At 31.2% G+C, this 15,975-nt stretch overlaps 2 protein-coding genes across 2 annotated transcripts in view; both read right to left on the bottom strand.

Moving 5' to 3' along the window:
• Positions 1-8,015, bottom strand: part of LOC125859153 (beta-glucosidase 46-like) — a 13,295-nt gene extending 5,280 nt beyond the window's left edge. Inside the window, exons 1-11 of the mRNA XM_049538863.1 lie at positions 7,798-8,015; positions 7,350-7,416; positions 7,145-7,203; positions 4,955-5,030; positions 4,729-4,803; positions 4,531-4,618; positions 3,228-3,480; positions 2,280-2,395; positions 1,054-1,309; positions 620-722; positions 4-173 (exon numbers count right to left, since the gene is read on the bottom strand). Of these exons, the coding sequence (XP_049394820.1) occupies positions 4-173; positions 620-722; positions 1,054-1,309; positions 2,280-2,395; positions 3,228-3,480; positions 4,531-4,618; positions 4,729-4,803; positions 4,955-5,030; positions 7,145-7,203; positions 7,350-7,416; positions 7,798-7,953 (1,419 nt within the window). The 5' untranslated portion in view covers positions 7,954-8,015. The remainder of the gene's footprint in view (positions 1-3; positions 174-619; positions 723-1,053; positions 1,310-2,279; positions 2,396-3,227; positions 3,481-4,530; positions 4,619-4,728; positions 4,804-4,954; positions 5,031-7,144; positions 7,204-7,349; positions 7,417-7,797) is intronic.
• A 2,531-nt stretch (positions 8,016-10,546) lies between these two features.
• Positions 10,547-14,869, bottom strand: LOC125860508 (glucose-6-phosphate/phosphate translocator 2, chloroplastic-like). The gene is made up of 5 exons (XM_049540486.1): positions 14,299-14,869; positions 12,197-12,422; positions 11,869-12,091; positions 11,450-11,663; positions 10,547-10,848 (listed from the first exon to the last, which is right to left on the bottom strand). Exons 1-5 carry the CDS (start codon positions 14,767-14,769, stop codon positions 10,837-10,839), a joined length of 1,146 nt encoding a protein of 381 aa, XP_049396443.1. The 5' UTR covers positions 14,770-14,869; the 3' UTR covers positions 10,547-10,836.
• Positions 14,870-15,975: the final 1,106 nt, after the last annotated feature.

Below are 15,975 nucleotides of genomic sequence, written 5' to 3'. Positions count from 1 at the left end.
TGCCACATAAAATAGGACGGAGGGAGTAATAAGTATGTGTGTTGGAGAGTGGAGAGAGAAGTACCTCATTGCATTTGCCAAGGAATTCAAGTAATTATGCATGTACTCCACTCTTTGAGTGTCATTGAGAGCATCTTCTAGGGAAGAATTTGGATGGTCACTCTCAGCAATACCTGCAAGATTGTCCAATTCTTATAAGGAGTTATCCCTAAAGATATTTCATATACCTCATTGCAAGTTGTATCTTACTTGTTCTTGATTTTATCAAAGTTTCAGAGTAAATTTTACTATAAATTTTCGCCTGTCAAATACTTTGAGAAAAAAAGTTAAAACTTAACCCTTTACTTTTGATTATGTATGGTATAAAACTTTAAACTACCATTTGATTGATATGCTTCAGGCTTGAAATCCATTAAGGTTAAAAGACAAATGCGAAATAATTAGCTAATGATACTTAAGGTATGCAACTATGCATATCCCCAAAGTATGACGAAGCATAAAATTAAGATATTTCGTATAATATAGGATAAATTTTTATATTTTCCAATTAATTAATATGTCATGATTTTTGTGTTTCTAAAATTGCACAAATAAAGGTAAATTTTAACTTTTCTGTTACCATTTTCAGTTATGATGACTGGAGTATTATTGAATCTATCCTTCATGTACATCACAAGCTTTTCCATCCCTTGAGGATACACAAATAGCCAATCCACTGCAGTCTGAATCATTTATAAAATATATCAATTAATGTAAGAATATTTGTTTTCAAAATAGACAAATGAGAATTAATACAAACAAAAATAAAATAAATTAAAATTTGAATCGAAAGTGTTTAGCTGAAATGTTTTATTAGCAATCGAGGTGTTTAATTGAAACGAAACTTAGTTCTTCTTTCTTTCAAAACTTAGTTTTATTAGCAATCGAGGATTCGAGGTGTTTAATAAAAATTGATTTCAATACACAAATACACATTTTAATTAAAAATTATTTTTTAAAATTCTTTATTAAATCAAATTAAGACACGTAAAATGAAACGGATTTTATACTTACAGGTTCTCCAATGTACACACCATTTTTTTCTGTAGCACGAAAATAAGAACCTTCTGACCAAGAAGAATATTGTCCATGTTCACAGACAGAGTACAAACAATCTTTAATATAAGCTGCTGTATAATGATTTAGGCCAATAAAATCTAGGCCATTTTTCAGTTTTTTTATATCATTTCTTGAAAATATTGGCAGGTTCTTTCCAAGAATTTTTTGCATTTCTTCTGGATATTTTCCATTTATAATAGGGTCCAAAAACCTGCATATAACAATAATTTTATATTTTATTAAAACGGTCATAACATTATACTCAACTCCAATTAATAATTGAAGCCTTGAAAATTAGATTTCAAAGGGCTACAACAATTTCAAGAAAATGTTTTTAGTTTTTCTTTTCGTATTTAGTTAGTTAAAATATTTTTTACATAGATCACAAACTTCTTAAGAACTAGAAAAATAACTTTGACTTTAAAATAAAAAAATATAAATTTCATAACTGGCATTTTACATTGATAATCTCCCACGCACTACCAAAAAGAAAAATAAAACCCTATAAAGAAAATTGACATAAGGAGTTGGTAAAATTCTCATCGATATCGAAATACCAACCTTCAGATTTTGCTTTTTTGGTATAACACATAACTGTGTCCTTGAAGTCATGAACAATTGGTCTCGATCATTTCACATTTATGCCCTTCAACTATATAGTTATGTACAAGTAACCACTTAAAGTTGTATAAAGTTAAACAAGTTGACACAGGAGTCCTACATGTCATAATATACATGTAAAACACCACGTAAGACACAAATTGTCGTGTAGGATGTCACGTAGGATGCTTGTGTCTATTGTTCAATTTTATACAATTTTAAATGCCTACTTATGCACATTCAAAATCGAAGGGCATAAATATGAACTAAGATCAAATTAAAGAACATATTTATGTAGTATGCCTTCAGAGGTCCGTTTTTTTTTTTTGTTGTTGTTGTTTTTTTAATAGTGTCCTCCTTACCACCAACATCCCCACCCACCAACCCTGCTCCACGTAACCTACCCTACCTTTCCTTACCCCACCCTCACCCACCTCCCTTTATATTATGCTCACCTTCACCGGTCATAATATTTATTTAAATTACATATAAATATTTTAAAAATTTACTTACGCGACGTTAAAAAGGTATTTTTCATGAAAATATATATTTATGGAATACCAAATACAAAGAAAGCTTACCAATTGTAAACAAAAGATCTAGCTCTTTGAGTTGCATAATTGTCTTGTGAGGAATTGCTAAAAGGTTCATACCATTGAGTATTCAAAGATATTCCAATCATCCCTCCTTGTCTTTTCTGTATATATGACCACAAAAAAATACATTTTCATTATGAGTTCTTACTAAATCTATATTTCACAGTTCTCATCAAATCTAATATACATAATTTGTTAAATATTGAGTTAAAAGGTAAAAAATATATCTGAACTATTATTTTTTTGTCTGTTTCACACATCAACTATCAGTTGTTCTCTTTTGCTACCTAAACTATCATCATCGATAAACTAAAACACACTTCGAAGCTAACTAGCTGGCCATCTGATACTATATATCAGTTGTTCTTTTTATTTTCTATCGAAACTTTCACTATCTATTCAACTAGGTGTGTTTTAATACATAAATAGTGATACATTACTAAAAAAACTACTATTTTCCAATTAAAATTTCCCACTGAAAAATGTTTAGTGGTTATTCTCAAAAATATTTTGATTGGATCAATATGAAAATAAAAAAATGATCAATGACTAAATTCAATATTTCAATGAAAATTTATTCCTCGTCATGCGTTTTCCTAATAATCTGGTTTGGTGAAAATGGGATCGGAAAATTATGTTTTATAGCATTTGTAGAGGGAACAATCTTTATTACCAGTAATGTTAATTCATGTGAAAAAAAAAGGAAATACACTGTACTAAAAATGATCTTTAGCGGCAATTAATTAACAACAACAACTTAATTACCGCTAATATATTTTTTTAGAGGCAGTTAACACTCTTTATAAATGCCCTTAAAACTTATACTAGCACCTAGCGACATCAGATTCAATATCAATTAGCTAACATCGATAAAGATTTTAATATCTTTTATTAATATGCATATTTATTATCGAAAAAAATAATATTTTGAACCTGATATTTTGTTCTGTAAATGGTGACAGCAGCAGCATGTGATAAAATCATATTATGTGCTGCAATAAAAGGCTCTTTTTCTGAATTCCCAAAACTGCAATTACCAAATGAACCGGAACATCGAACCGGAGGGAAAGTACCCAATCTATAGCCTCGAACCGCCACTACATTCGGTTCATTGATAGTTACCCAATATTTAACTCTGTCACCAAAATATTTGAAACATATATCTCCATAATAACCAAAATCATCCCTGAAAAAATAAATTATTTGAAACTTTTCGTTTTTTGAGAATCAAATAGTTTATATTTGACTGGCAATTTACGTATGGAATCTTCCAATTTTTTGAAATGAAATTTATATTTATGAATTTGTAAAAGGTACTATAAATCACAATAATTGACAATTTAAGATATTTAAAGATGTATGAAAAATTTACAATAAAAAATAGACTTATTAAATTTTGAAATTTGAAAAGTGTCATGGAGATTGAGACGAAGGCGAAGGGAGTATGAATTTAAATGAATCCATAGCAGAAATGCGACAACCGCCCTAATTATAATATAATAAACCTTGGCATATAATGCCTAATACTCTTTTTCATTTTTAAAATGAGGAAGTATTTATTTAAGGTTTGCTTCTAAATGTGGCTTAAATAGAGCGATATAAAAAGTGATAATTTATATAGCTTGTTTCAATTTATTTGGGATTGAGGAAGGGTTATTGTTATGTTGTTGTTGTTGTCGTCCTTCTAAAATGCGGAAAAGGTACATTGAAAGGTGTGTTTGGTACGGAGGAAAACATGTTTTTCCAATTTAGTACCTAATCAGATGGTCACTTAATTATAAACTACTTTTCTTAGAGAGTTACTTAAATTTGTTTTTTAAACTCAAAAGTCACTCAATTATGAACCTTTTTTTCCAGAAAGTCACTCAATTATAGGTTCTTTCTCAGAAAATCACGCAACTTTATTTTTTTAAAAAATAATCCATAGTTGAGTGGCTATCTGAAATGTTACCTGTAAAAATGTATGGAAAAACACTTCTTTTCTAGAAAAATAGGCTATTTAAAAATTAGAAAAGTAATTTTCTTAGAGAAAATAGGAAAAATAAGTTTCGTAAGTGACATTTGAAGATTAATGTCTCTCTCTGTAATTCCCACCCCCAACACTCCTAACCCCACCACTCCTTCCTCACCCCACAATATTTTCCTAAATTATATTTAAATACTCTTAAGATAATATGTTTTACTCACTCACTAAACAATAAAAAAAAAAAGACATAAAGTGTCAAATCTTGCTTACTGTATTTTGGAACTTAGCCATCCTCCATATCTTTCTTCAAGTTCTTGAGGTATGTCATAATGTGCTAAGGTGACCAATGGTTGGATATCTGTAATTTCCATCAATCGTTAAACACATGATTAATAGTATATATTTCAATGATCGAAAATAACAATGGTGAGATCAAACTTCATCAATTAGAGAACAAGAAGAAGTAACCTTTTTGTAGGAGTGCATCAATCAACTTATTGTAGTGCTGAATTCCAGCCATATTGACACCTCCATACATCCCCTCTAATCCAATTTTAGGACAATAAAACATTATCAAGGAGAAATTAAACACAAGTAAAGACGATTTAATAGTGTAAGCATTTATTTATACTGATGATGTATATAACTAAAATTTATCAAAATACGAGAGATCGGTAGAGTAGTTGTAACTTACTAGGTAGAATTCTTGCCCATGAGATAGAGAAACGAAAGCTATTCACTCCCATATCTTCCATAAGCTTAATATCCTCCTGTAGGAGTGTCAAATAGACACATATTTAAATTATAATTACAACAAGTCATATTATTTTGGCGAAATGGTCTGGTGGACCCTTGTAATTGTATGTGTTTGTATTGTGAACCCTTCTACTTACTCATTTGTCATCTGAACCCCTGAACTCATCAAAACACAATATTTTAAACACATTTTTTGACTTGGCATCCTATGTGGCAGTTACTACTAAAGAGTGTGTGACACACACATATTAGGAGCGTGAGACCCTTGGAAAAGGGTCTGACAGTCACATTAGGGCTTTGTAAAGCCATCATCTTTTTTATTTGCATCTAACACCATTGTTGGACAAAATTTGAGGTTTTCTTTGCCTCTTTTCTGATCTTTTTCCCAAAAATTTCTTCTCTATCGTTTCTTGTTATTATACGGCTCTCTTTTTCTATGAAAAACACCATGGAAGGCATAACACTACTACCGAAATATCTTACACTAACATTCGGCACAAAAATGCAAAATCCCCAAAGAATTTCAACAAAGTCAATGTAATTGATTAAAACCCCAAAACCAAACAAAGACACAAATAGAGATCAAATCCAAACTAAACAACAAATAAATTCGAAAATAAATTGGAAAACCTACCTAGATAAGTTGAAAATCAAACAAAAAAATTCAAATAATTTTTGACATTGACCCCTTGTTTCAATTCCAAACCAAACCCAAACTTATTGCCTTCTTCTCGTCCTCCTCACCTTCTCCGACCAAACTACCTTCATTCTCACCATTTCCGACAAGCTTCAACCAACAATTATAAATGAGAACCAACAACAACAACAAAAATCCCAAACTAACTCCGCCAATAAGTCTCGACTTTCACAACTCCGCCAGTTGTGAACAACTAGGAACAATCAGACCACCCAATAGACCCCCACTTTTCCTTAGCGCCACCGGTCACCACCAAAACCCCAATCCAACATAACCCAAATTGTGCCAACATTTTTTACTTCAATGGAAAGAGTAGAAGAGGTTGGAAAAAGGAAAAGGGTAAGGAAGATAAGAAAATGTTGAAATGAGATTGTGGGGATGGAGATGCAGATGGCAATGGCAAATAGAAATAAAAATTGGAAAGAGAAAGTTTATGTATATTAATCAAATATAATAAAAGGAAAAGTGACATGGAGTGACCATATATACATGTGTCATTTTATAATCATACGTGTCATTTTATAATTATTTTTAAAATTACGTGACATGTGTTTGTGATACACACACAGTTGAGTGGTAAAAAACGTGTTTAAAATATTGCGTTTTGATGAGTTTAGGGGTTCAGATGACAAATGAGTAAGTAGAAGGATTCACAATACAAACACATACAAATATAAGGGTCCACCAGACCATTTCACCTATTATTTTTGCTCCACTTTTATTTGGTGTCACATCAATACATAAGGTGACATGGGATAATAAAACAAATACTATATGTATATGAAAACAATTCATTCACATATTTGGCGCATATAATACACTTGTACCTAATCATTTTGCCAGAAATAATATAATAATATATCTTTGGTTTTAATTTATTTTCAGACGTGCAAGAAAGAAAATACTAGCTATCACCAAAAAGTGTGATGGAATAAAATTCATTAGTCTCCTTGTCGTAGTCATTTAAAATTTTCGCTATATCTTTTTATCAGATTGATATGTAAAAAATTGTAATTTATAGTATTTTTTTGTATAGTTTTTAAATATTTAATTTTTAGTTAAAATATATTGAATATTTAATTTGAAAATTAGTCAAATTAATTTTCGAAAAATGCAACATGACAACTAAAAAGGGACCTACATGGGAGTATATTTTACCTTTTAACCAAAATCTCTTTTTGAAAAAAGCAATTATGCTCTGTCTGCTTAAGAATTTTGTTAGCGGTGAAAGTAAATATAAGAATATTTTTGTGTCAAAAAGAAAACAGAACGTATAAACACCACATTTTTAGACTTGATTGATATGCCAACATCAAAGTTCATAGACCTAATAGTATGGTAGTCGGTTTTGTAAATTAGTAGAATCAGTAAATTTCGAATCATTATGATTCAACTCAAAAAAATAAAAAGGGATGCATCGCGATATGGTACCTTATATCGATTATAATGATCTAGAGCAATGTCTCCATTACTTCCATCTGCTATGTGGCCTGCAAGAAAATCCCAATAATAAATATTACTACTATTCTTGATAATCGATGATCAGGAGTTGCTCAGATGGTAAGCATCTTTAGTCTTAATACCGAAGTCAATAAAATATACACTTATATTATAATTATTATAAAAAAAAGATCACCAGCTTCATGAGTAAAAACATCCCAATTGTTAAGGCCTTTGCCATCACTAAGAAAAGCTCCTTCAAACTGCAAAGGAAACAAGAGAAATTAATTAAAAAGGCCCCAAAATTTAAGTATCGCAGTAACAAAGTCAGAATTTTCATTAAAAAAATGTACATATATATATAAAAAAATAATCAATAGAATTCAACAACAACAAATTCAGTATAATCTCATAGGTGAGGTCTGATAGAATAGTGTGTCCGCAGACCTTACCTTATGATGGTAAAAGATTGTTTACGATTGATCTTTCGCTCAAAAACGAATTAAAAAATAATAGTAACAACAACAAATTCAAAACATATATAGGTATAATATTTCATTGAAGGATATTTGAATGAACCCCTTGAGCCATCTAACTACGCTCTAGAGTTACAACTAGATAACAAGAAGAAAAAAAAAACAAACCTGGTAGCAAGAAGAGGCTGTTCCAAACAAGAAATTTCTTGGAAATGAATCTGGTTCTTTGACAATACTAAGGTTTTTTATCTGAGAAAATGATACCATGAAACTAGAAAAAAGAACACTAAAAGCAAATAATATTATTGAAATACTTGAGTCCATAATATTTAAAGAAAAGTCTCTTTTTTTTCCCCTAATGTGTATATTTCAAATTTGAAAATATAGTTATAGAATAGAAAGAAGGTATTCCAAGTGTTTATATAGAAAAAACCACACGGCACTTGCACCTTGTTTGGACGGTGTATTATAATGTATTGTTAGTCTAAATACAATATTTGTTTTGATTGTTACTTAAGTTCTATTGTATCGTATTGTTTAAATTCATCATTAGGTAATGACGTAACCTATTTTATGTAACAACTGATTTGGTGTGATCACGTCGTTATCTTAATATTTACTTCTCATTTTATCTTTATTTATTATTTTATAATTCTATTTTTCATCTACCCAACCTTTTCATAGTAGCTCTACCTCGTACCCTACAATTTCTTGTAGATTTATCATTCAAATTAGGGATATGTGACATTATGTAATGACAGAGAATGATACCATCTATCCCAACGTTGTATTCATTAAAACAATATACTGATATAGTACGATACAATACAACATAATACAATACAATACGATAAATATTATGATGAATATACATAACAACCATCCAAACAAAGAGTTATAGATATTTTTTTCTTTTTCTTTTTCTTTTTATGATTCACTATTATTGCAATAGTAGTAATCATGTCGTATATGTAGTATACTTCTAGATGCATCAACTTGGGAGTTGGGATGGATTCAGAATTTCGAAAAATTGATATATTATTATGAAACGAGAGTGAATCAAATTAATAGGTGAATAAGGACTCGATCGATTCATTCATAATGTCGTGTTAATGAATAAACTAGATAAATAAAAGAGTTGAATCAATTAATGGAAGAATACAACATGATTGTTAGATATATAGCTCATAGCCCTAGATCAATTTTATTTATCGATTCCATAAAATTCACTCTTTCTTGATTGAAGTTTATATTTGCTTTCTATTTAATTTTAGTTAGCTTATAATTATAATTTTGGATTTTATTATTTGAATAAATAATTTGCATTAGTTTAATTTAATTAGTTGAGGGTTAATCATAAATTCTTGTGGATTCGACATTCAATTTATAAATAAAATTATAATACTACTTATATAAATATAATCACATACATATGCGTTTGAAAACAATAAGTTTTTAGCGTTACCATAAACATATAGAAAGGGCAGGTGGAATGAAAGTAGTGGATAGAGGTGTGGAATGTCTACGAAGAAAGGTAGAAGGGGGAGGTCTTCAAGGGGGAAGAAGATATTGAGGAAGACAACAAAATAAAGTGAAAAACTTAAAAATTTATTAAAAGAACTAGACCCGCAAATTTCATTATCTTTAAATAAGAAAATTCACATTTTAAAAAAAGTTAATCTATCAAAAAAGATTTAAAATATTATTTATATGTTGGCCAATAAAAAAATGTCAGGTATATAATCTTATAATTTTAGTTTTTGTTTTTCCGTTCTTCACACGCTTTTAGGAGAGTGAGTTCATTCTCCTTGCCATGTCATCCCTTAAGGTGATATTCAATTCATTTAAAAGTTGTTAAGAAAGTAAATAAATAATATATATATATATATATATATAATTAAAACACTAAAGTAAATTCTACTGCTAAGTTTTTTTTTTCAAAAATGATTTGATCATTTAATTTTTTAAATTATAATTTTCACATAAATATGTGTGATTCTCAAGCGTTTGTGAGTCGCTATACTTTTCTTTTTCTTTAAATCTCGTATCTGTACAAAAAGACCACATTTTCTTTTGATGTGACATTTGACAATGTGCTCTAATTATTAGTATAATAAAAAAAAAAATCTCTGTAGCTTTCAAGAGTTTGATTAGGTGTTTGAAACCCTATCTTAACCTTCTTTTTTCTCCTTAGTGTTTTGAGTCTTTGCATTTCGAGCCGAGATTTTTTAAAAAAAAAGCCTCTCTACTTCTATGAAATAATGATAAGGTCGGTGTATAGTCTATTTTTCCAAACTCCATTGAGTATTGAATATATTATAGTTCGTGGAATTTCGTGTTCATGTTGTAACTAGTATTATGATTTCACCCAATTCACATTACATGGCTAAGATCCCCTCATTAAGGGGAATTAAATGGAAGCAGGGCGGGGTAGGTTGAAGCTAGACACTAATGCTATGCAGGGCGGGTTAAACTTTTTACAGGTTTAAACCTTAACCCACCCCACTCCGGCCCGCCCCACCTCCATCCTAAGCCATATTTTTCACCATTTCATGAGGGCAAAAATTAAGTGATCTCTTTTGAAAGCTCAACAAACTCATGAAAATGAAAGAAGATAAGTTGACAAGACATAATGGTGGGACATTAATAGAATCTTGCGTCATTTTTCTATCATTATCATATCTCCATTGGATTGTTTGCTTAAAGGTTGTCTTNATTATGTCAAGAGAATTTATATGTATTGTAAAATAATATGAATTTCCACAAATATAATATTATACAATATTATATATTGCAATACGCAACGTAATAATTTATGTTGGACGATATATCTTTGAAATTTCAAATTTTGTTTATAAATCGCATTCTAGTCATGCGTTTTATGCCTTCTCATATCATCTCTTCATTTTCGTTTTTTTCTTCTACCAATTTCCATGAATATAGTGAGAAAGCTACAAGTTTTTATTTTCAAATCTTATGACTAGAAAATCTATTGTTTTCAACTCCGAAACATGGTAAATAATAAACATACATCTCTAAGCTTCGCTACTTAAATATCAGACTTGGTTCGTGACATGCACCTACCATACATCCCGCGCTGCTTTCTACCTAAGATTTCTCCCTTTTTTTCGCCATCCATCTCCCTCCAATTCTCGTTGAGCTAAGAGCAATAATAGTTGCAACAACATCGCTGTACCTCCAGTCACTTTATTGTTTCGACTGCTCGAAAAAAAACACAGAAGGAAAACGGTTAAACATAGTGTTCTTCGCCACATAAATGCAGAAAACCTCGGGAACCCCAGCCCATTCAAATCAAAATAGACCGAGCACCTACGACTAAGGGGAATGGAATGTCGCGGGAAGGTGAACTTTGCAAAAGTGCTTATTTGGTTGGGAAGAATAGGACTAAAAGCACCGACTATCTATGAATGACTAGGATCGGAATGCCTTCAACTGTCCACTGGTAAATCTGGTCTAGCACTACAATATCCGTGTACATTGAAAATATTCAAGGTAATGTATTGCAAACAAATGACTAACATCTTATTAACTAGAATTTATCCTTGCGTCAAAGCAAACACTTTACTAGCGAGCCTAACATGTTACATATAAACTCGGTAACATGTTCTGCTGCAAGAGTATTCAAAACAGGGCAGTTGTTTGCCGTTCTTAATGCTCTCTCGCACGTCTTTTAGCATTGGACACTTATTTTGTCAATGAGAGGACAACAAAATAATATTATGCCACATGCGTTATAGGAACTATTGTTGCAAAAAGATTTTCGAGTAACGTCTAAATAGATAGTGAAGAAGAAACTTACTTGTGAATAAATGAAGGTTCCTAGGATTGCAATGGCAGCTCCAAGTGCATTGGTGGGTCGGACTGGTGTTTGGAAGATTATGATGGAGGAAACAATGACAGATATCCGTTTCATTGTATTTCCTACGCTAAACGTCAGGGGAGAAATCTCATCCAAGGACATATAAGATACTTGGTTATACAAGTGATAGAATATGCTTTGTGCAACGATCCACCTGATATCATACAACAAACTTAACTATTATTAGGCTACTCGTGAAACTCTGTAACCCAATCAAACACCTTTACAAAAATTAGGACGGAAGGGGTTCATATAGAGATATAAGCATTGCGACAATCCATCAACATAGTGTATATGTTAAGAACTACAAATACTGAGAGCACACATCATCATGAGAAGCGGAAGTTAACAATCCTTACCAAACAAAATTAGGTCCTATCTGAGAGAAAGCGTTTCGCCATCCTAATGCCCACATCTGAGGCCCCTCCATCGCGATTGCAAAAGGTGTAAGAATTAACAGAGACATAATAGACAAACACGCATAATAGTTCATCCCATTAACATAGTTCCCCTTCATTCCTTTCTTTGAGAAAATATTTCGAAACACAAATGCAAGATTCGATATCATTGCTCCCATAAAACCTGTAATAACAATCAACTAACTTTAGAAGCTAACCGTACTACTACATCCACACTACCACAATGAGTAAATCGATGATCAAAAGTTATGAAGATTGAAAATCATACCAGTCATATTGAAATTGAGCTCTGTAGCAGCTGATAATGCACAACCACCAATGATCGGCACAAGCGACAAATATACTGGAAGTGGAAATGTCTCGCCAAGCAAAATCCTCGAAACCAACACGCCAAAAGCTGGTTCACTGCTCTTGATTATATGAGTGAAGGAAACAACAACTTTAGACATACTAACAGTGGCTGCTACATGCCCAATTGTATGAGCAACTGCAACCTACATCACCACCATTACAAATAGCACAAAATTAGACGTAAATAAAAAAATCATGTACTCGATCTCTCCATTCAATGACCAATGATCGAAGCTAATTTCTCAATCTTAAACAAAAGTTCACATGTTCATGAACTTTTTTTACTTTATGTCTCCAATATGCAATCCAAATTGGCATGTTTGCGCCCACTAAAAGAGGAAGCGTTCCCTATCGAGAGTTTCTCATTCCAGTCTCATAATTGAGACCCGCATATTCATAAGATTAAATAACATTTTGGTACATTCTACATATCTTTAGCTTTAGCTTAAGACATAAGATTCAAAAATCTTCTTTACTTTCTGAAACTTCGTGCCAAGTCAATAACAACAAATAAATTGAAACAAAGGGAGTAAATAACAATACTAGAAATCATAATGTTAGGGATGCGTTGGAAGTCATTAATTTAAGTATTTAATTATATTTTTAGTTGTTTTATTTATTATTCTAGAATAGGGTTTAGTTTTAGAGTTTCATAAGGATTAGGTTAAGTTATAGTTATTAGTTTGGAATAGGATTTAGGTCTCCTACTTTCATAAGAATTAGACTTCCTATTGATGTAATAAGACTCCTATTTAAAGGGGCTTTTGATGAATAAATCAGTAAGTCATAATTCATCAAAAAGCCGGAGATTAGAGTTCTCTCTTCCATTGAACTCTAAGGTTTCAGTCTCCCTTTGAAGAGCTGAAGAGATCGGAGTTCTCTTTTAATGAATTCTAAGGTTTCAGCCTCCCTTTAACGAGCTGATTTATATATCGCCCTGTGAATCGATCCTTCCCTATTTGTTATGAATCTTTAGGAAAGGATCGATTCACAGGGCGATATATAAATCAGCTCGTTAAAGGGAGGCTGAAACCTTAGAATTCATTAAAAGAGAACTCCGATCTCTTCAGCTCTTCAAAGGGAGACTGAAACCTTAGAGTTCAATGGAAGAGAGAACTCTAATCTCCGACTTTTTGATGAATTATGACTTACTGAGTTATTCATCAAAAGCCCCTTTAAATAAGAGTCTTATTACATCAATAGGAAGTCTAATTCTTATGAAAGTAAGAGACCTAAATCTTATTCCAAACTAATAACTATAACTTAACCTAATCCTTATGAAACTCTAAAACTAAACCCTATTCTAGAATAATAAATAAAACAACTAAAAATATAATTAAATACTTAAATTAATGACTTCCAACGCATCCCTAACACATAACTTCACAGACCATACTCCTATCTCCTGGAGGTTAAGAAGTGGTTTCTAAAAGACCCTCGACCCTAGTACAATAAATCAAAATGTTTACAGAAAAAGGAAATACAACAGCAAAATAAACTTGCCAATTAATAAAGAAAACATTACAAAACATTCAGAGAACACAAACCATAACAACAATGAAATAATGTGATAACGGAAACACAATACACAACATATAATAACCTATATCAAAAGCAAGAAAAATACATGCATAAAGCTAATACTAAACAACAACGAAATAATGCAATAACAGAAACACAATAGACAACATATAATAACCTATATCAAAAGCAAGAAAAATACATGCATAAAGCTAATACTAAACAACTACGAAATAATGCAATAGCATAAACACAATAGACAACATATAATATCCTATATCAAAAGCAAGAAAAATACATGCATAAAACTAATACTAACAACTACGAAATAATGCAATAACATAAACACAATACACAACATATGATAACCGATATCAAAAGCAATAAAAATACATGCACAAGGCTAATACTACGACAGACACGATACTCCCATACTTCCCCCCTCCCCTCCTCACACAAAAAAGCACCAAACCACACAAAAGTCATAAGAGTTCTTACAGGGAACAGGTTCTTCCAAAATTCAAAATCTGTTTTTGGGAATTCAGCAATTCTCATAGCCCATGAAATCAACATAATCAATGAACCAGTAGCAAGTGACAAAGTAGAAGTCAACCAAGGAAAAGGATATGCATTAAGAACTTTCTTGTTATATATATTAAAAACCACATTTAAACCCCACCATATAGCAAAATATATGCCAATTTTAACCTTCTGACCATCAACTTGTGATTTTGGCAACTCAATATTTAAATCTAAAGACTGGGACTTGTCAGCTTCATATGCTTTGGGATTTTCAATTCTTGATATGTAAAGAGGTTTCTTGATTGAAAAACAAAAATCCCATTTTTGATTCTTTGATTTTGGGATTGAAAAAAATGATAAAAATCCAAAAGTTGGATTATAATCCCTTTTTGGAATCAAATTTGAATGTGTGATTGATAAAGATGATTGCTTTATAGAACAAGCCATGATAATCAAGATTAAAAATTGAGTCTTGAACAAGAAAATATAAAACCACTAAAGATTAAGAGGGGATTATGGGGTTTTGAAGATTTAGACAAAAATGTTTTCGATATAATTGAGGACAAAAAGAAAAAAGGTGTAGGTTTGGTTTTGGTGATAGTGAAAGAAGATTTTGGTACAATGTTGATTACTAGAAGTACAAATGGAGAATTTTAAGCGATCATAATTTAAGTATCTTACTTTAATTAAACAAGAATAACAATAATTACATACTCAGTATAGTCCCACACAATGAGATCTAGATTTCGATTAAACACGAATTTTAAGAATTATGTGAACTGTTGGAAATTTTTGATTTTTGGAGAATCTCAAGAAAATCTTCAACGAACTATTCTTTGGGTGTGCAAGAAGGGTAGGATCTTAGATTTAGATTTTAACTTCTTCCACGTCCTAAATAGTCAAAGTTATTGTCATATGCAATAGCTTGCAAATCACTAGATAAATATGATGAGACGAGCTCAATTGAAAAGGGACCAAGCAAGGGATATTTCATAGCAACCCTCATTTAAGATACCACACACAGGGGAGGAGCTATTGTAGCGGAAGGGGGGTCGGCCGAACCCACTGACTTTTTCGTAGACCCTATATTTGTATTAAAATATGAAGTACAATGTATATATATATTTCTTGCGAACTCATAAACACGTTGAAGTGTTAAGCCCAATGGTCGTTGTGCACCCAATGAGATCGTTCACCCCGTGGAATGTGGGTTCGAATCTCGATAGGCACACAATATTTTTGGATTAATTTCTAAACGTGTGTTTATATAAAAAAAAAGAAGGAAAAGGGTCAAAAATACCCTCCGGATATAGTTTGGCTCAAAAATGCCCTTATCATCAATACTTTGGTCCAGAAATGCCCCTATTATTATTAAACTAGTATACGTGCCCGCGCGTTGCGCGAATATTTAAAATGTATTAATTTTATAATTTAAAAATAATTAATATGAATTATTATTGAATAATAAAAATGCATATGTTAAAAACACCTGATGCTAATAAAAATAATTTTACCCTAATTTATGTGTAGTGAAATAATGTTCTTCGAAGAAATCAAACAATTCTAATTAACTTCTCCCTCTCATAGTATAATGAAGATCAATACCATATGTAGCGTGCACTTGATATTTGTACTAATTGATTGATTTTAAAT

Source organism: Solanum stenotomum, chromosome 3, assembly GCF_019186545.1.
Source record: "Solanum stenotomum isolate F172 chromosome 3, ASM1918654v1, whole genome shotgun sequence".
Classification (NCBI taxonomy): domain Eukaryota; kingdom Viridiplantae; phylum Streptophyta; class Magnoliopsida; order Solanales; family Solanaceae; genus Solanum; species Solanum stenotomum.
Note: the sequence above shows the minus strand (reverse complement) of the source record. Positions and strands in the feature narration are given on the sequence as shown.